The following is a 19,526-nucleotide window of genomic DNA, read 5'->3' on the forward strand; positions in this document are numbered from 1 at the left end:
TATACAATCATGTATTATACCTTTTAGTATTTCAATTTGAGTCATAATAAGGTCCAATTTGAGGTGAATAATGGCTAAGCCTGTTCAAACTCAGCTTACCATTTCAGACTTCTTTGTAAATGACACATTCATCCACCGAAATGGTGAGCTGAACAGAAGCTTGTGAAAATTGTGAAATTGCTAAGCACCTGCCTGAACAAATAATCTTTTCTTTTGGAATTTCTATTTTAGGAGGAAATTATTGTGACAAGACTCATGTAATTGTAAATCAGCCCCTGGAGGGAGAAGAAACACAGAAATGGGACATTGAAATATTGTGAGAGAATCAACATCCCTAGAAAGATCCCTAGAAAGAGCGAAGAAGGAAACTCACATCTGTCATTGTCTTGTGGACGTGGAAAGGAAGCTACTGTCCTCACATTCCTGGATCACTGAGCAGAATGAACATTTTCTCCAGCCTCTGAGACTATCGCTCTTAACCATGGAAAAGCTCAAAATATTCTTGCCATTACTCAGTGTTCCTATAAAGAAAATATTATGATATCTTGGAAAGGTTCTATTCCTGATCTCCAGCTGTGGTGAGCAAGTTTCCTGAAGTGTTTATTTTCTCTCCTATCCACCAAACGTGAATCCTGTTCCTGATGGCCCGTTATTGGACACTGGTGATGCTATTATCCTGTATTATTTATTAATATCCTACCTAGATGCTTGTATGAGTACAAAGCATAAAGAAACAGATTTCTATAGGTCAAGTCATACTTTTGCAAACAGATGAGTAATTTTTTAGCAACACCTGAAAATATACTAAACTTTCCTAGATAAAAAACTTTAAGGTTTCTATACTGAGGCTTTTATAATGACGCACCTCATAAGTATTTATACTTGTAACTAACCCCAGGCAGGGACCTCAGCTTTGTTAGGAATAAGGCACAAGAAGTATTTTCTGTAGCTATTGTTTCCTCAGTCCTTCAAACTAAAAAAGTACAAATAAATAACCTATGGCCAAACTTGCACTGTTACGTGTTAACCAAGACATCCCTTTAGGTGACAAGACTCTATAACAGTGGTTACCTGTCTCCATGTTGACACTTCATCCTAGATTTAAGGAGAGGCATCAATTTTTTTTTTTTTTTTGCCTCAAGAGAAATTTCAAATATCCAAATTAAAACACAGTAGCATTTGAACCTTGACCTTACCATCTCTTTTTAAGTAAACATGGAGTTGATTTCTCTACTAAATAACAGAAACCTCAGTTTTTCACTCCCATTGTAAGTAACTTTTATTTAAGTAAAATCAGGTAGGAAATCACCTTTGACTTAGCTTCCAGTAGTCATTACCACCTTTTACTGTACAATTCACAAGCATTTTTTCCTGGTGAATTGGATTGAAACTTACATTTTGACAACTTTTTTTCCTTTTATCCCCAACTTTTGCCAGAAAGCAGAAAAATGCTCTATTTTTATAAAGATTAAATTCTCCAATGATATTTTTAAAAATATCAACCTATATGCACTTTAGAATGTAAAATAACAATGACTATTTTAAACTCGAAGACCCACTATTTTGAGTATTTTTTTATAGACTTTAAATACTGGGTTTTTTTCCTCCTTCAATCTCAGGCTTTTCTCCATCTTTTAAGCAGCCTCTGTAACTCCCTTTTGTCCATAGGTGTTGCGTGCCTCTCATCTGTGGGGCAGTATTATTTAATAAAATTTATGTTACAGGATAACTTTATTTTAATGGGCATGGGCTTGTCTATACACAAAGGTATGTATATTTTCATTATAAAAAACCAATTTAAAATTTTTTCTTATTTTAATTGTTTGAAATTTTTCTAGAGCCAAAGAAGCTCTTTAAAGAAGTTGTTTCTTCCAAAGAACAAAGCCAGGTTAATGACATTCAATTCTAAATGATACATTGGAATTGTGCCTTTTCTACCACACTGGATTAAATAAACTTGTCAAAATATGGTTTTGTCATTTTCTGAGACACTTGGTAATTTGCTGTTCTTTCTTTCATGTGCCCGTTAGTACATTTGGCCAACTGACCACCTGTAACAGGGAGGTCTCATGTTAGTAGATACGCAGGTAAGGAAACTTGAATTCATCCTCTCCTCGGCTCAGGTCTTTGCTTTTAATATATGCATATAAAATAGTAGGCATTTGATTCTGCAAAGGCACTAGACTACTTGAATTAAACATTCTGTCCAGAGGGATAATACCAGGCTTTCCTTTTCCTCATCTGTAGTAAGTTTCAGGTCCTTGACAGAAATAGCTGGACTGTTCCAAATTTGCTTCAGTGCATCCAAATGTGACAAAGGGAAGCGAAGTCCATGAGACTGAAAGGATAAATTTATTTGTCAAAATATATGTATACTACTTATGTCATTGAAGTAGCATTTTCCTGTAAATTTATTCTCAATACATCATTATTTTTGATACCCCTCATGAGTATTTTAGACACACTACAATTAGATAACATAAAAGATGCCAACTTCTATATAAAAGGCATCCTAATTTATGTAGTAAGTGATATTAGTAATTTGAAATGTTTTACATTGTACCATTCCTATAAGGCTACAGGTCCCAGCTAGTATGTTTTAAAACTGGTGTGCATGTATCACAGAAATGTCTGACTTAATCATCCCCATGCAGGAGCTCTGTGAGTAGTGCAAAATGGTAAGTCCACAGTGCAGCCATAAAAAGCGTATTACCTATAAATCAAAAATAATCAATTCTTCCCAACCACCACCCAAGTCACAGGATAGGCATTTGTTTTCAGTTGGAACAAACCTCTGTTTCCTCCTCATTTCCCATCATGTGTGTCTCTCTACTATTCTTTAAGGAATGATAGATGTACACCATCTTTTCTTGAGCTTCATCCTTTGGGGAAAAAATAAATGCATTAGGCCATCAACAACACAACACTGAAGGTGTCAGTACTAGGAAGGTTTTCCAATAGGTCAACACCAAGAAAAATTTTAAAAGCCTTGGTGCTCAAGTGAAATTTATTGAATACTGTAAAGAATCCTTTTGGCAAAAAGTGACAGGTGTGTGCATCCACACAATGTCTATACTTCATTAGTCACCGCAGGTTACTATTTGTATGTGGCAATTAATGGGCATTCTAAGTTGTTAAAACAGCTGGAGTGCTACCTGGAAGAGCATCTTCAGGATTTAATGAAAAAGCAGTGATTTATGTATCAACTTATCAATGAAATGCTCAGTTTTTTTAATCATACCTGCACCATCTTTTTTGAATAAAAAAATCTGACATTTCTAGGTATAAACTGACAATTTATAATGATGAAGTCATTAACTCCTGAGAAATACCAGCTGTGTGATCGATAAAAAACTCCATTTCAATTACACTGCCCTCCCAAATGGTCCCTATCTCCCTTCACTCCCCATGTTACACAGTGCAGTTCATTGTCTCTTCCAGAGCCTTTAGTCATTCTTTGTCACCTCTTAGATAAGGGCAAAAAAATCTTAGCCTAGTGTACAATGTCTCAAACTGACTGGTTATCAGAATCACTATTTTTTTTTTAGACAGGGATGTAGGAATGTGTACTTTTGAGGATGGATATATATATATATATATATATATATATATATATATATATATATATATTCATGTATATTCATATATATATTCCAACTCTGGCCCTGACGGCTGGAACAATCTGGTTATCGAGACATGTTGAGTGCCCCTCTCATCCCCCTTGATCATTCATGGGATAGCTCCTTAGAGAGCTGATTAGGAGGAATGAGGTGGAGCCATATGGTATGAGATCATTCCAAGGTCCTTAGGACTGTACAGGGAGCTCTATGAAAACATAAATCCAAAGGCTCCAAGACCAGATGAAACCCAGGAATTTATAATTTTAAAAAGCTTTCCAGTTGACTCCATGATCAGCTAGCCAGTTTGGGGAATCACTGGGCTAGGAAGCAAAGTTACAGAATATAGACTTTGTTCTCCATAATCTACAGGACAGAGTTTAAGGAGATGCAACAATATCCACAAAACCACATAGAAATATAGATCTGCACAGTGTGGAGGACTGGGGCTGAGAAACTCAGGAATGAGGTCTGTGGCTGTCCAAGCAAGAACAGTAAGGCCCGAAGTAGGATGGGAAGCAAAGACCAGACATTAATCACCATATAAAGGGGATGAAGGAAGGTTCTGTGAGGATGAGGGCAAGAAAATATGGAATTGGAACTGTGAGATTTGGTCATCATCTGACCTGAAGAAATGGCATTAAACTGAATGCAGGTGGATTCCTAAAGAAGGGCAGAGACCAGTGGTTAATCTAATAACCTGAGGCCTCTGATGAAAAACACCCTGAGAAGACAGGAAATCTCCTCCCTCTTGGATACTCACAGATTGATCTTGATCCGGCAGTACTGTGAGGACAATGTGGTCTTTAAACTGCAGTCTCACTACACTGTCCAGCCTCGGTAACTTTCCACCTAGAAAACCCCAAAGAGAGAAAGCCGACCTTCAAAAAAGGAAACAGGCAGATTCAAACTTGCTTACACATACACATAGGAAACACATTTACTAACAATTTACAGGTGAATTCAAACATGGCATACACTCCAACTGAAGAATTTGCTTACCCCAACATTGTACTGATATTATAGTTCACATCGTTATGCAGCTCATTCTTACAGTGAAGACAGACATAGAATTAGATAAATAACAATGTAAGTTTGTAAGTACAATAAATAGACAAAAATAATACCATCGAAGTACAGTGGCTATCATAGCACATAAGGCTGTGGTGCTTTCTGCACAGAACACTCACTCCTCCAGATTCTGTCCTCTACAAGCTTCTTGCTCAACATATGGACTCTGGAAGTACTACCTGAGTTCAAAATTGCACTACTCCACCAATTATTAGGTGTGTGACCCTGGTCAATTATTCAGTCTATGTAAGTCAAGCATAGTATCCTATAAAAGCCATCTAATAAAGTCCACAGAAAAATTTTTTTTTCCAAATTGGATTTAACTTAGTGGAACAATACCCAATAAAAACAGACTAGCTTTACAGGGTCATCTGCGTGGGGAAGGAGTCGTGAGGGATCATCACTTTATTGAGTATAATGCCTAAGATAAGGAAAACACTGAAGTAGTCTGGGCCATAAGCTGGTGCATAAGCAAACTGTTCTGCTAAAGATTAAACCATGTGCTTGTAAAACATTTGCTATTTTGAATAGGTACAATCAAAAACAAATTCTAAGCTTCCTCCAAAGACTATGATAAAAATGTATATAGAATCAGTGTTGGAAGGGACCTTATAGATTATCTATCTCAGTGGTTCTCTCTTGGTCATAATTAAGAGTTTTATTAAAGTTAGTAAAAAATACTCTTTTCACTCAACCCTGAGAAAGAACAGCAGCCAAAAAGCTGGCCTGGCACTCACAGCTAGGTCTTTGTGTTCTCCGGTTGAACACAGGCAATTCCACAGAATGCTAACATCAGAGATCACTCTGTGACCATGATAGGTCAAAACAAAACACCACTACTCCATACATACTCATGTCTGGACTCAGGCAAGGCAAGAACATATTCCAAACCACAACACTGACCAAACATCCCCCTACTCTGGCTAATGAGTGACCACTTCCGCTTTACCATTGATAACTTCAGCCTCATACATTCCTCCTGCCTACCAGATAACATTTAGGAGACTTAATCATAGAATCCCTTCCATTTCCTGACAGCATCCAATCCAGAGCAAAGCCCTGCTTCCTTGAACCCTCTCCAAAATCACCTAACATACACCTGAGTCCTATAAATCTTTTCTAACACCCTTTTACTGAGATGCCCTGCAGTTCTCAATGGTGTGTGGTCTTCCCACTGCAACAAGTCAATAAATCCAATTTCGTCTGAATTCAGGAGTATGTTCTTGGTGGTCTTTGCTATAGGATACTGACATCATCCATCTGGAAGTCATCAATGACATCATCCATCCAGAAGTATGTTATAGCATTTGCAGCCTAAATCTGTCATAAATTAGGCACCTGTGCCTTGGAGAAGGTTGATGATAATCTTGGACATTTCTTGAATCTCATTGGCTGATGGTAACAATTTTACCCATGCTATGATTTGGATGTTTGTCCCATCCAAATCTCATGTTCAAATTTGATCCCCAGTGTGGAGGTGCAGCCTAAGGGGAGGTGTTTGGGTCACATTGTGGGGAGCAGATCCCTCATGAATAGATAATTCCCTGGGGTTGGAGGCGGTGAGTGACTTCTTGTTCCATTAGTTCCCATGACAGCTGGTGTTAAAAAGAGCCTGGCACTTCTCCTCGCTCTTGCGTCCTCTCTCACCATGTGTTCTGCAAATGCCAGCTCCCTTTCCCCTTCCACTGTGAGTAGCCTGAGGTTTTCTCCAAATGCAGATACCAGCACCATGCTTCTTGTAGAGCCTGCAGACCATGAGCCAAATAAACTTCTTTTCTATATAAATTACCCAGCCTCAGGTATTCTTTTAAGCAACACAAACAAAGACAACCCAACCCTGACTTAATTCCAACAAGATTATTTCGATGTTCAAATTTTGAAAACTTCCTGAAGACTATGAATACCAGAGTACCTATAAATATACATATTTCTCACCCAAAAGGACAGGGCTCTTATTTCCCATCAGGGTGGGATACAAGTTCTTTCCAAATGACTTCTAAGATACAGGTTGCTAAAGGTTGAGTGCAGCACATCTCATCTGGCCATATTCACTAAGGATGGATGTGGTCCACATTAACACGAAAGCACTTCATACTTTCCATCTGTTCAAAAAGGAGCCTACCCAGAAAAACCGTAAACATCCTGCATTAGCCTCTGACCACCCAGAAAACAGCAAGCTCCACCTGGTGTTGACAGCTCTGCCCCATCTCCCGCAGAGTAAGGGGGGAGTCTGTGCATAATAAAATCCTTCTTCATGTCTGAGGAAAGCAGTTCTTTGGTGCCCTCCAGCCGGTCTGCAAGTGTCCTCAGGAAGCCACTTAATCGTCTTGTAGCAACAGTTGTGGATTCCACCTGCTAGGAACACAGAAGTGAGTCCTGGCCCAGATGCCAGCAGAACTTACTGCCCAGCTCAGTCTCCACAGTAGACTGCAAAACTGCCAGCCACCGGGTATAGACATTAATCCATGTCATTCCAAAGGGGAAGGGACAACCTGAGCCCCTAAGAATGATATCTCATCATTTCCTTATAAACACTGTTAATTCTAAGCTGCCTATTGTTTGCAAAAAATTTTCAGAATTTTGCCTAGAAATAGAGATCCTCGGAAATATGGTACAGTCTGAGCTCTGCCTTTTGGAAAGCAGGTCACTGTCCTAAGATGAATGCTTCAGAGAAAGCAACCTTTGCTCAACTCAGCTCTAATCCACTCATCTCAAAACTAATCAAATAACACTCCTGTTTCAAAATGTAATAAAAGAACAGGAGGCCAACAAATACACTGAGGCCAGGATCTCCAGTACAGTGAGTTTCTCTTAACTAGTAATCTGATGTGTGCTAAATCTACAGTTCTCCTGGCCGTACTATTCATTTACTCAACCAACATTTTCACACTGCCTGCTACTGCCACTGTGAAATACAGAGCTGTCTGTACAACATCACAGTTCTTTGGATCACCACATAACACATGGCACTCCACTCATTCTGCAAGTCACACAGCTCAGCAGTGCAGCACAGTAGACAAGCCTGGCTCGTGTTGGAAGAAGTATCCTGAGGTCCTTAAGGTAGGACTTCAGCTGGCCTGGGCTGCAGCTACCATCCTTCATTCCTACCTGCCTTTACTCCTTACCAGGAGCAGCTGCCGGGGTATGCCGGTCCGTAACTCCACATCTTCCTTTGCAGTATCAAATATAAGCCCCGAGATGGTATCCAAAAGGAAATCTCCCCATGAACTAGGATATGCACCAAGGGGGAAAAAAAAAAGCCAAAACAGTGAGTGCATACGAAATATACATAAAATACTTATTGCTAGTAAAGCCAAAAGCTACAAATTGGATTATGGCTTCCCTGTCCAGGCATTTTGAGTTCCATTAATTGGACATTACTCAGCATGGAAATCTAAGACCTTCATCAACCACCCTGTTTCCTCCCTCCCCATTCCAGACACTCACTTGCAAAGTTAAAAGTGGGAAGCTAGGCTTCAATACTGATTTCTCTTAAAAGCTCTCAGAAAATTAACCATAGACTTTCATAAAACAGGAAGTTCAATGGACCAAATTTTTAACAAAAGTGTCTATGAGGGGAGATTTGTAGGAAATTTAAACAGTCATTATAGGATCTAAAACCAAATTTTATGTGCAATAAATACAACAAATTTGGGGTAACAGCAAGATGTCTGGATTGTGTAATTATTTGAACAGTTGTATGTTACATTTTCCTTGTCACTTACAAGGGATGCTACTCCTAAAGAAAATATCTACCATCAATAATTCCAAAACAATTATGTCTAGCAGTGGTTTTACCAGGGGATAGAAGCCAGTGACTAAAAATAACATCTAGGGACAAATATCCCTATTCAATTACCTTTGCTTTCTCTGGGGTATCTGGAATTGGCTCATTCCTAAGTGTGTGCCGGTGTAAGAAATGCACTCTGTGGGGATGTGCTCTTTAAACATTTCTTAGCTATTTAAAATTTTCCTGTGTCACCAGCAGATTTCAAATTGCCGGCTAGTAGAAAATGGAAATTCACAGTATGACTTTTACTTCTCACTCAGTAAGCAAAATTAACACTGTTATGCTTCCCTCCCAGAAAAGTTGCAAAGGAGGACAAAAGCCACATGAGAGACACTTTTCCCAAGACATCTACTACCTGGCGGCCTCACTGCTTTGTGACTTAATGTTATATCCAACCCTGCATCTTTAATTGAGTCTCAACCCGGAGGGCACATGCAGATCTCTCAGCACCATAAAATATGTGCTTCCTTTGCAGGTTTATGTAGGTGGAAGTCATACAGCAACAGCTCATGGAAGAATTTAGTAGAAGTTAAATAGTGCTCCTCTAAGAGTCAGAATAGATATTGGGACTTCCCACAATTTAGGAATATCTCTTGAAGAGTCCACTTTGGTAAAACAACCAAATCAACAACATAGAGCAGACCCCCAAACACTCCAACAATGCTACCTTGAGAGGTGTTAGGAAGAGGCCCCAAATATTCACCTTTACATGGTACCTGAAGGAGCATTAGGCTCAAAACACAGGATCATTTCTGGGGGGCAATGGCCCTCAAGTCACATCTTCTCATTCTAGCTCCAGCATCACTGACCAAGACACAGGTCAAAATCCAGCCTGGACACATTGATCATGGTACCCACCCACAATCCTAAGCAGGCAACTTCTGTAACTTAGGAAGCTCTTCCCAGCCCCAGCTGAAAAGAGAAGAAATGAATAGGACCCAGGGGCAGCCGGCCAGTTCCTCACTCTTGGGATTGGGAAACAGAGAGTGAGTCAGGTCCTTAGCAGAAGCAAAAGCTAATAGGGTCAATGAGATGGAGGTCAGAGCAGCAACTGGTGATGGCCTAATGTTATGAGTACACAGAAGCTGAAGAAGGAACAGAAGGAAGAAAACACCAGTCGCTAGAAAACCAGTTGGTAGCAGCAAGAGAAATGGAAAAGAGAATTACAGAAAGGGAGTACCTGAGAAACATTAACGATGGGACACCCACAGATGCACGGATATTCAAAGGGCCAAACTATGTGGTCCAGAACTGCTCTGCATCCAGAATGGACTTCTAATTCCAGCCTCTCTGTAGCCTGGCCTTTTCTATAGTTTCTAGGACTCACTCCCTCAAGTGACCCTGCACTTCTTGAGCTGGCTTTGGTGACTTTCTGTCCCTTAAGATGCAAGGAACCTACCTAGCCACAGTGATGAGGGCATTTTTCAAAATGGAAGCCTAATACAAGCTTGGGCCTTCTACTTGTGGGAAAGATAGCACTAAACTAGGGCCAGGCCTCAGCTAATTCCTCCAGTAAGTCTTTTAAATGTAGAGGTGAAATTCACACTGAAAAGTCTGATGAGGAAGCAGAGGTATGCTTACTAACTTGTTTTGCAAGTTCTGGCCCTGAAGGTAGGAGGTAACTTGCCGTCCCTTGGACCTAGAATGTCCTCTCCTACTCTGATCTGCTGACCCACCCCTACTTACTCATCCTTTAAGACTCACTCAGCATTGGTGTCATTTCTGAAGGCTTCTCTAATGCCCCTACTTAGCTAAATGCATTCCTCTATGCTCCAAGAGTCTCCTCCGCAAACCTACAATAGAATTTATCACACCATCTCTTCTCCTACAACCAATTCCAAAGTATAAGCTCTCTCAAAACCCCTTCAATAAAATCCTTGAATTCCCAGCATCAAACACAATGTCTAGTACATATTTGTTTAACACATTAACTCATGACTAGTATTTTTTTTTTTCCTGAGACAGAGTCTTGCTCTGTCGCCCAGGCTGGAGTGCAGTGGCGTGATTTGGATCACTGCAACCTCCACCTCCTGTGTTCAAGTGATTCTCCTGCCTCAACCTCCAGAGTAGCTGGGATTACAGGTGCACACCACCACACCTGGCTAATATTTGTATTTTTTTTAGTAGAGATGGGGTTTCACCATGTTGGCCAGGCTGGTCTCAAACTTCTGACCTCAAGCGATCCACCCGCCTCAGCCTCCCAAAGTGCTGGGATTACAGGAGTGAGCCACCATGCCTGGCCATGATTAGTATTTTTAAATATGATTTGGACCAGTAAGGTTGCTGCTTTTTGAATATAACTCACACAGCACTGCCACCCAGTGAGGAGGTACTAGCTGAAATGAACATGATTTTAATTGGAACTGCTGTCAGCACATGCACTTTAGTTCCTGCTGTTCCAGACTGCCTGTCCTACTTTAACTTCATGGACTGTAAAAAGAGAAACCCTCAAAGAGACCAAGAGATTTCAATGGGTACAGAGTTTCTGTTGGAATAAACATGTTTTAGAAACGAATAGTGGTGATGGTTGCACAAGAGTGTGAATGTAATTAATGTCAAACTATGCTTTAAAATGGTTTAAAATGGTATATTTTATGTTCTATATATTTTATCATATTAAAAAAAAGAGAAAGAGTATGAGCCCAGCCTGGCATCACTAACACACTGATGTACCCACAGCTAGTCTCTTTCTTTCCAAACTATGGGACTCTCTATTTGGGCAATGCCCCACGTCCTACAGAGTCAGGTTCATGATGTCCCCAGAAGCAAGTCCAGAGGGACCAGTCACATACATGGGACATCAAAGGAATGTGGAAGTCAGTAAAGGACATAAACCCTGGGGTTTGCATAGGAGGTAGGGGCCAACTCCCTCATGTCCCTCCCGAATGTGGCTGCTGCAGGCCAGGACTCAGAGCTGTCCTAGCATGCGCAGCTGGGAGGCACTGTTTACTTGTTCTGGTAGGTGCTGATGGTCACGTGAGTTGAGTGCGCCAGCCCCGCAGGAGTGTCCGCTTGATGAATGGTTCCTCTGGGAAAGTACAACAAATCACCCGGCTAAAGGAAGGAATAGGAAAGGGGAGAGAAGTTAATAAGTATTCCTTCTCAGTCCTCTTCATTTCAGGGAGATAAATATGGGCTTTGAGTCTCAGTTCTCCATTCTAGAAACCACAACCTCAAGGCACAGTCTATATGCTGGGCTCATGTCGTGTGCAGCTAGTCTAGCTTCTCTGTGTCTGTGAGCCTGTCACTGTTAACCATGATCCACGAGAGGCTCTCGGTGCCTGAAGTCACTATCTTTTCATTCTCAAGCTGAGACTAGACTCACCTGAGACTACCCTGCCCTGATGCAGGGATCAAGGAAGGTAACATCCTGTGCCTGGGAAGCCTGCTTCCTCCCTCTTGCATGCCTCAGTGGTTAAGAGTAGGAGCTTTAATTTAGAGTCACACAGACACAGCCACTTACTGGCTGATGATCTGGCAATTTACCTGCCCAAAGCCTCAGTTTCTTTATCTGTAAAATGAAGGTTAATGGCTCCAAACCTTACAGGATTATTTTGAGGATTAGAGATGCTGCTTCCAAGCTCTTAGGGCAATGATGGGCATGTGATTGGATTATATGATTTTATCCGCCAGTCCCCCACTTCCTGATAATTTTTGAGTACTTCTAGGCGCAGGGTCTGTATCTTACCATCTTGTCTTTCCCAGAGCCTATCCTAGCAAAGCAACTAGCACTCAACACAGGCTCAATGAATATTGGAATGAATTGAAAAACTATACAATCCCTATTTGAACTAAAAAATAAGATGTAATCAAAAATTCATCATTTTCTTGGGCAGCTGAGCCTCCTCTACCCTATTCCAAGTGAGTGGACCAAAACATTCTCCCCAAATTACTCCTGCCCTGAGCTGCCTCCTTCCCAATCCCACTCAGGCCAAAATATTCCATGTAGCAGCTACCTATGGAGAAAAGAGGGAATCTTGAGGGCAGCTCATCTTCTCTCTGCAACTACAAGAGGTAGTCTAGTGCAATGGTTAAGACCATGAGCCCCGGAGAAAGAGCTCAAGAAATGCCAGCTTAAAAAAAAAATTAAGATTCTCCTCAAAGCAAGAGGAATATATCATGATATATATTCATAAGAGCTATCTTAGTTGCAAATTTTCCCTGAATGACAACAAACTGACAGTACTTCAAGTAAATGCTTTACTGATAATTATAACTATCATTTACTGAGTGTCTCTGTGCCAGCCTGAGTGAGACTCTCAGGTATACAGTCACATGTCACTTAACAATGGGGTTATGTTCTGAGAAAGTGGTTTGTCACTGCGCAAACATCAGTGTACTTACAAATCTAGGTAGTATAGTGTACTACCTACGTTACATGGTACAGCCTACTGCTCCTAGGCTCCAAACCTATACAGCATGTGACTGTACTGAATACTGTAGAAAACTGTAACACAATGGTGTACTTAAATATATCTAAACGTGGACAAGAAAAAATACAGTATAAACAATAATAAATGGTACATCTACATAGGACTGGAAGTTACTCTGGGTGAGCCCGTCAGTGATGGTAAGTGAATGGGAGAGCCTAGGGCCCTACTGTACACTTTTATATGACTAGCAAAGAAGTAGGGTTGTTTAGAGCAGCATCACCACAAACACGTGAGTAATGCGTAGCACTACAACATTTTACAATGGCTACAATAACACTAGGTGATAGGAATTTTTCAGCTTCATTATAACCTTATGGGACAACTGTCACATATACAGTCTGTTGTTGACTAAAATGTCAACTGGCACATGACTATATTTCATTCATTTCATACACATTTGCCCCACCCTCCTGGCTGGAAAAGGTAAGTAAACATTCTCCCCTACAGCCTCCTGAAGGAATGCAGTACAGCAACCCTAGAGAGACCCCTTTTAGTCTCCTGACCTCCAGAAGCATAAAATAATGAATTTATGTTGTTTTAAACCATTGAGTTTGTGGTAATTTGACAAGAAGCAACAGAAAAACTCAGACATACAGATATTGCCCCTAAAGATTTTTTTTTTTTTTTTTGAGACAGAGTTTCGTTCTTGTTGCTCAGGCTGGAGTGCAATGGTGTGATCTCGGTCACTGCAACCTCCATCTCCTGGGTTCAAGTGATTCTCCTGCCTCAGCCTCCTGAGTAGCTGGGATTACAGGCATGAGCCACCACGCCCAGCTAATTTTGTATTTTCAGTAGAGATGGGGTTTCTACATGTTGGTCAGGCTGGTCTCGAACTCCTGACCTCAGGTGATCCACCTGCCTCAGCCTCCCAAAGTGCTGGGATTACAGGCGTGAGCCACCGCACCACGCCTAAAGATTTATTGTAAAGGAGGCAGCAAAATAATATTTTTCAATCCTCATAGCCTGCAAGGTAAATATCATGATCTCTGTTTTAATAAAGAGGAAACTGAGACTTGGATGAATAACTTGACCAAGGACATACAGCTAATAAGTGACAGCAGCTGAATTCAAACTCAGATCTGTCAGATCCCTGAGCCACAGAGTGGTGTTTCCATCACAGGCGTGATCTCATCCTGGGAGTCTGGGTCTGCAGATGAACTGCACAGGCTGCCACTAGCATAGGGGAAAGAAGCGGATAAGGGCTCCAAGACCCCCACTGTCACCCTCCCATGCCCATCCCTCAACCACAGCCACTAAGCCTTTCTATTTCATCTTTGGGCATTGACACAAGGTTTCGCCTGAAGAGGCCCACTGGTTAAAAGCTCAAATGTGGGCCAGGCGGGGTGGCTCACGCCTGTAATCCCAGCACTTTGGGAGGCCGAGGCAGGTGGATCACGAGGTCAGGAGTTTGAGACCAGCCTGGCCAACATGGTGAAACTGTCTCTACTAAAGATACAAAAAATTAGCCGGGCATGGTGGTAGGCAGCTGTAATCCCAGCTACTCGGGAGGCTGAGGCAGGAGAATCGCTTGAACCCGGGAGGCAGAGGTTTCAGCTAGCTGAAATCACGCCATTGCACTCCAGCCTGGGTGACAGGGTGAGACTCTGTCTAAAAAAAAAAAAAAAAAAATGACATGCACATACACATACACACTTGAACAATACTGTACAACATGGTCTTTCTCTGTCCAGGAGACTCAGTGCATCTCCTAATGGACTCTGTGTTGACTGTTTAATGGGCATGGGCATGGCAACAATACAAAGAATCCACACCCTTTACACTTAAAGGCCACTATGAAGCCTGACCTTCTCGGGCAGAGCAAGTAGCCAGGTCACCGGCCTGAGTAACTCAGCCCTGACTTCCGAGACTACAGATGGCTTAGTCTTTAAAGATAACCAACCATGAATCTATGTAAACATGATGCAACAAAAGCAGAAGCTGGCAAACTCTGTGCAGAGCCAAATGGAAAGACAGTACGTATTTTTGGTTTGCGGGCCATGTGATCTCTGTGGCAACTAGTCCGCTCTGCTGGTGTAGTGTGAACACAGGACATTAAGGAATGGGTGTGGCTGTGTTCCAATAAACTACTTACAAAAACAGGCAGCAGGCCAGATTTTCTGGTCCATGGGCCACAGTTTGATGACCACTGACTAAAAGCATTAAAAAAAACCAGTAAGGTTACCTTTACTGTTGTTTATTTATTTAAGTCTCCTGTAATATAGGCACCCATCCTAAAAAGCAAGATTGTTTCCCTTAGTTACTGGGAGGTAGGTAAGGATTTTGAAATCAAGAAACACACAAGGCATTGAATAAGAAACAGACTAATTATAACTTCGAGACACAAGAAAAACAATAAGTATATGCAAATGTGTCAGGTTGGTAGAATCTTTGGAATGGTTTAAAATAACTATTGTTTTATTGCTAAAGGAAATTAAGTTACATGTTTTAAGAAAGAGTATAAAGTTGAATTATGGAACTACTCCTATCCATCTAACGTTCTTTTCCTCAACAACCTCTCCTGCTGGGGATTGGCTATGTTCCCATCGATGTTAACTGCTCAAAGACAGATTTTCTCAGCAGCAAGATGCCAAGGAACCTGCACATGATTAAGCCACCTGAATCCCCAGAGAAGGAATCCTCAAGAACTTTCCTGATTACTACTGTTCTGGTAACTATGCAGGGGGCACAGAGATAGCCTGCCATATAACCAGGATGCAAATGAGTCACATTGGAATTTTAGCAACAACAACAAAAAAAACTAAGGGATCCCAGGCTATGTTCTGCCTAAGCAACTTCCAGCCCTGTGCTGACCATTGTCTTAGATGTGGAGAAGCTGCCCAAGGCCAGAGCTTCCATTTTTCCTCTAGAGGAGTCAGTGGTTCACTGAATTCTCTTTCTTCCTGTTGGACTTGAACTGTACATGAAAACAGGTCATTTGGGAAATGAACTTAATACTTCCTTAACCCACTTCTCCAACTGCAAACCACCAAGACTCCTTCAGAAATTACATGTGCTGGCTGACAGCAATGAGAACCACCCTGCCCTGAAACCCAGGGATGTATTCCCACGGACACCATCACACGAACTCTAAACCTTGAGCCTGAACTTGTCTTAGCAACAGGGGAAACCACAATGGCTCTAACAATGAGGTGCCCACAACGGTCATCACATACCTTCAGCATAAACTCATGCACCGGCCTGCCGATCCTTTCCTCGGCCTCCACGCTGTACTCTCGTGCCAGGGGCACAGTGGGGTGGTAGAGGCGCCAGTGTTTCTCTCCCTCCAGCTGCAGGATGAAAACCTAGAGACCCATAAGGCCCAGGAACATCAGAGAGCTTCCTGACAACTCACACACAAAGTGCTTCCGGACTATTAGCCCTCTAAGGGCTTAGACAAATATATAGGTGAACCTTGAACAACACAGGTTTTTTTTTTTTTTTTTTTTTAGTTGTTAGAGACAGTCTCATTCTCCTGGCCAGGCTGGAGTGCAGTGTCACAATTACAGCTCACTGCAGCCTCTCAAACTCCTGGGCTCCAATGATCCTCTTGCCCTAGCTTCCTGTGTAGTTGGGAAGCTGGCATACACCCCAGCTCCCAGCTAATTTATCTTCTTTGTAGAGATGGGGTGTCACTTTGTTGCCCAGAATGGTCTTGAACTCCTGGCTTTAAGCACTCCTCTCACCTCGGCCTCCCAAAGTGATTACAGGCGTGAGCCACCACGCCTGGCCTAACAGCATGGGGATGAACCGTGCAGGTCCACTTATATGCTGATTTTTTTCAATAAATTATATTGGAAAATTTGGGGGAGATTTGCAACAATTTGAAAAACATGAAAAATATCAAAAGAATTAAGAATGTCATAAATGCATCAAATATAAAAACATATGTAGATACTAGTCTATCATCAACTACCATAAAATATTCACAAATTACAGAAGGTTAAAATTTATCAAAACTTACCTATACAAATACTTCTAGACCACCATTTGCAGTCAAGAAATGTAAACAAAGATGCAATATGGAATAGCTAAATAAAATTAACTTTAGTACATATTGTACTACTGTAATAATTTTGTGCTACCTCCTGTTGCTATTGCCACGAGCTCAAGTGTGATGCTAATTATCTCCACATGAGCAGTTCCTCTCTCCAGTGAATTGTGTATCACAGTAAAAAATGATCTCTCAACAGTTCTTGTGTATTTTTCATCATGTTTGGTGCAACACCTTAAGCCTTGAATAACACCATGGGACCCATATGATGTGCCACTACTGCTACTGCAAGTACTCCCGAGAAACAGAAAAAAGTCGTAACGTTACAAGAAAAAGTTGAATTGCTTGATGTGTGTTGTAGATTAAGGCCTGCAGCTGTGGCTACCCACCATTTCAGATGGACGATTCAGCTTGTAAACAAATGATGTAAAATTACGGTACCGATAAACACAATATTAAAAATACTTTTCCCTTTCTTATAATTTTAATGACTTTTCTCCAGGTTCCTTTACTGAAGAATAAAGTATATAACACATATAACATACAAAATAAGTGTTAACCAATTTATGCTATCAGTAAGATATCTAGGCAATGGAAGGCTACTAGTAGTTAAGTTTTAGGGAAGTCAAAAGTTACAAGCAGATTTTTGACTGCATGAGGTGTTGGCACCACTAACCCCCACACTGCACAAGGGTCAAGTGTACAAGTTTCCGATAAAAAATAAAAATGAAAGATGAGAAATGCATGTCATTCCACAGTTAAACAAAAGTTGCCACTACTGGGTTATATTTTTAAAAACAGGGAATCGTGAATCCTGACACTGGATATTCATTCTTTTTACTTTCTTAGAGCCTCGCTGAGTTCTTTATATCCCACTATCTCATTCCTTTAAATCTTCTATCAGACAGCTAAAAGCCCATAATCTCTGATGGAAAAGCCAAGCTTCAGATGTTACTGAATGTCTAAATCCTGAATGTTGAAAGCGCCTGGGGAGATAGGAAAACTTCGAGTTTTTTATTCTTTATTCAGTCAAAGATATTCTATTGAAATATTAAAAATAACATTTTGTGAAAATGTATTGATGTCAAATTGCTATCAAAGGAGAAAAAGGAGACTTTTTACCAATAACTCTGTGTTTACACCTTATATTAGGACAAAAATAAAACTATGGAATACATAAGCCAAAGAGTTAAATTTTTTTGGAAGCCATATCAGAGTGAAATCAACACTTGTCAAGATGCCAATGCTTAAGTGAAACCATGACCCTCATTCAAGCTGCCCCAAGATTTTCACAAATGGAAAATATATACATATTTTTGGCAGCTACTGAAAAAGAACAAAATGAAAGCAGATGGAGGATTATTTGTGACCTCATCTTATTAAAGACCATACTTTGTGAAATTAAAGGAAAAGCCAAGCACACCTTTCTGTAGATAAATTCAATAAATACTTGTTTCAGACGAATCTGTGGCTCTTTAAATTAGTAAGGTTGGAAACAAGCTGTTCCTTTGAGACAGAGCAGGAAACCAGTTTAGTGGGATTTACTTTGGCCCAACATTTTGATGAAATCAATATCTCAGAAACTGCACAGAAAGAGCGAATACAGACCTAAGAGCCTTAGAGAATAATGTGAACTCACCCTGACAACTCTACTAAACCAGGCTCTCAACAACTCATTCTTCCCAACATGGGGCAATTTTCTCCATCTCTTACCTCGACATCATCATAATGGGGCGGCAGGCCCTGAGATCCTGCGGGAGTTATGTACACATTCGAGCCAACCAAGGAGCCAAAGTAACATTCCAGCTTCTCCTGGATCCTCCAAAGCTCATCCTTTACAAAAAAGGAAAAAAGAAAGGGTCGGCGTGGGGGAGTGAAAAATGTATTAGAAATAAGAGTAAGAGCATGTTCTTGTTCACTTAGGAAGTCTTTACTGCACAACTATTATACACCAGATACTGGGAATTATGCAATGATACAGCCAATACCCATGGTCTCAAAAATCTTCCATTCCAGTGCAGAAACACCATGTAACAGATGTGAACAGATAAAAGGATGACTGACAAGGTGGGCAATTGGGAGCCCGGAAGCCTTTTAAGCAGGGAAGGACACAATCCAATTTACATTTTTGAAAGCTCACCCTGGTTATTGTGTGAAGAATGCACTGTAGAAAAGAGTGGAAGTCAGAGAGACTAGTGAGGAAGCTTCTCAGGCACCAGCTCAAGCGAGAAGTGACTGGGGTGGTAAGAAAGGCAAGGAGGGAGGTAGAAGAGTGGGATGCACTCTAGAAGCAGCACAGACAGGACTTGCCGACAGACTCAATGTAAAGGAGAGGAGTTAAAAAAAATACTCTTGGGTTTTTGACTTGGGCAATCAGTTCCCCTTTCCATGTAACGAGACGGGAAAAACTCACTAAAAAACAAGTTTTCAGGACAAAAAAAGAGTTTTATATTAGGAATGTTAAGTTTGGAATGCTAAGACCCCCCCCCACATGGAGATGTCTTTAAGTCGGTCTGAAGTTCTGGCAGAAACTAAGGACTGAAGATTTACACTTGGGAATTGCCTACACAAAATGGATATTTAAAGCAATGGGAACAGAAATGATAACATAGGAAGAAGGTACA

General features: G+C 41.0%; 2 protein-coding genes across 8 annotated transcripts in view; one reads left to right on the plus strand and one right to left on the minus strand.

Annotated features, from left to right (window-relative positions):
• The window catches only part of CRYBG3 (crystallin beta-gamma domain containing 3), a 127,340-nt gene extending 125,351 nt beyond the window's left edge, over positions 1–1,989 (plus strand). For both annotated transcript variants that reach the window (XM_031009300.3, XM_055383470.2), the window contains one exon: positions 232–1,989. In XM_031009300.3, the coding sequence (XP_030865160.3) occupies positions 232–320 (89 nt within the window). In that variant the 3' untranslated portion in view covers positions 321–1,989. The remainder of the gene's footprint in view (positions 1–231) is intronic.
• Positions 1,254–19,526, minus strand: part of RIOX2 (ribosomal oxygenase 2) — a 28,198-nt gene continuing 9,925 nt past the window's right edge. For 3 of the 6 annotated variants that reach the window (XM_004035947.5, XM_055383475.2, XM_055383476.2), the window contains 8 exons: positions 18,616–18,735; positions 16,085–16,213; positions 11,429–11,532; positions 7,814–7,916; positions 6,872–7,043; positions 4,381–4,469; positions 2,793–2,882; positions 1,254–2,338 (listed from right to left, as the gene is read on the minus strand). In XM_004035947.5, coding sequence (XP_004035995.1) covers positions 2,180–2,338; positions 2,793–2,882; positions 4,381–4,469; positions 6,872–7,043; positions 7,814–7,916; positions 11,429–11,532; positions 16,085–16,213; positions 18,616–18,735 — 966 coding nt within the window. In that variant the 3' untranslated portion in view covers positions 1,254–2,179. The remainder of the gene's footprint in view (positions 2,339–2,792; positions 2,883–4,380; positions 4,470–6,871; positions 7,044–7,813; positions 7,917–11,428; positions 11,533–16,084; positions 16,214–18,615; positions 18,736–19,526) is intronic. The other 3 variants (XM_019024417.4, XM_055383477.2, XM_055383478.2) reach the window with 1 other exon arrangement.

The sequence above is a fragment of the Gorilla gorilla genome, chromosome 2 (genome assembly GCF_029281585.2).
Source record: "Gorilla gorilla gorilla isolate KB3781 chromosome 2, NHGRI_mGorGor1-v2.1_pri, whole genome shotgun sequence".
NCBI classification, from domain to species: domain Eukaryota; kingdom Metazoa; phylum Chordata; class Mammalia; order Primates; family Hominidae; genus Gorilla; species Gorilla gorilla.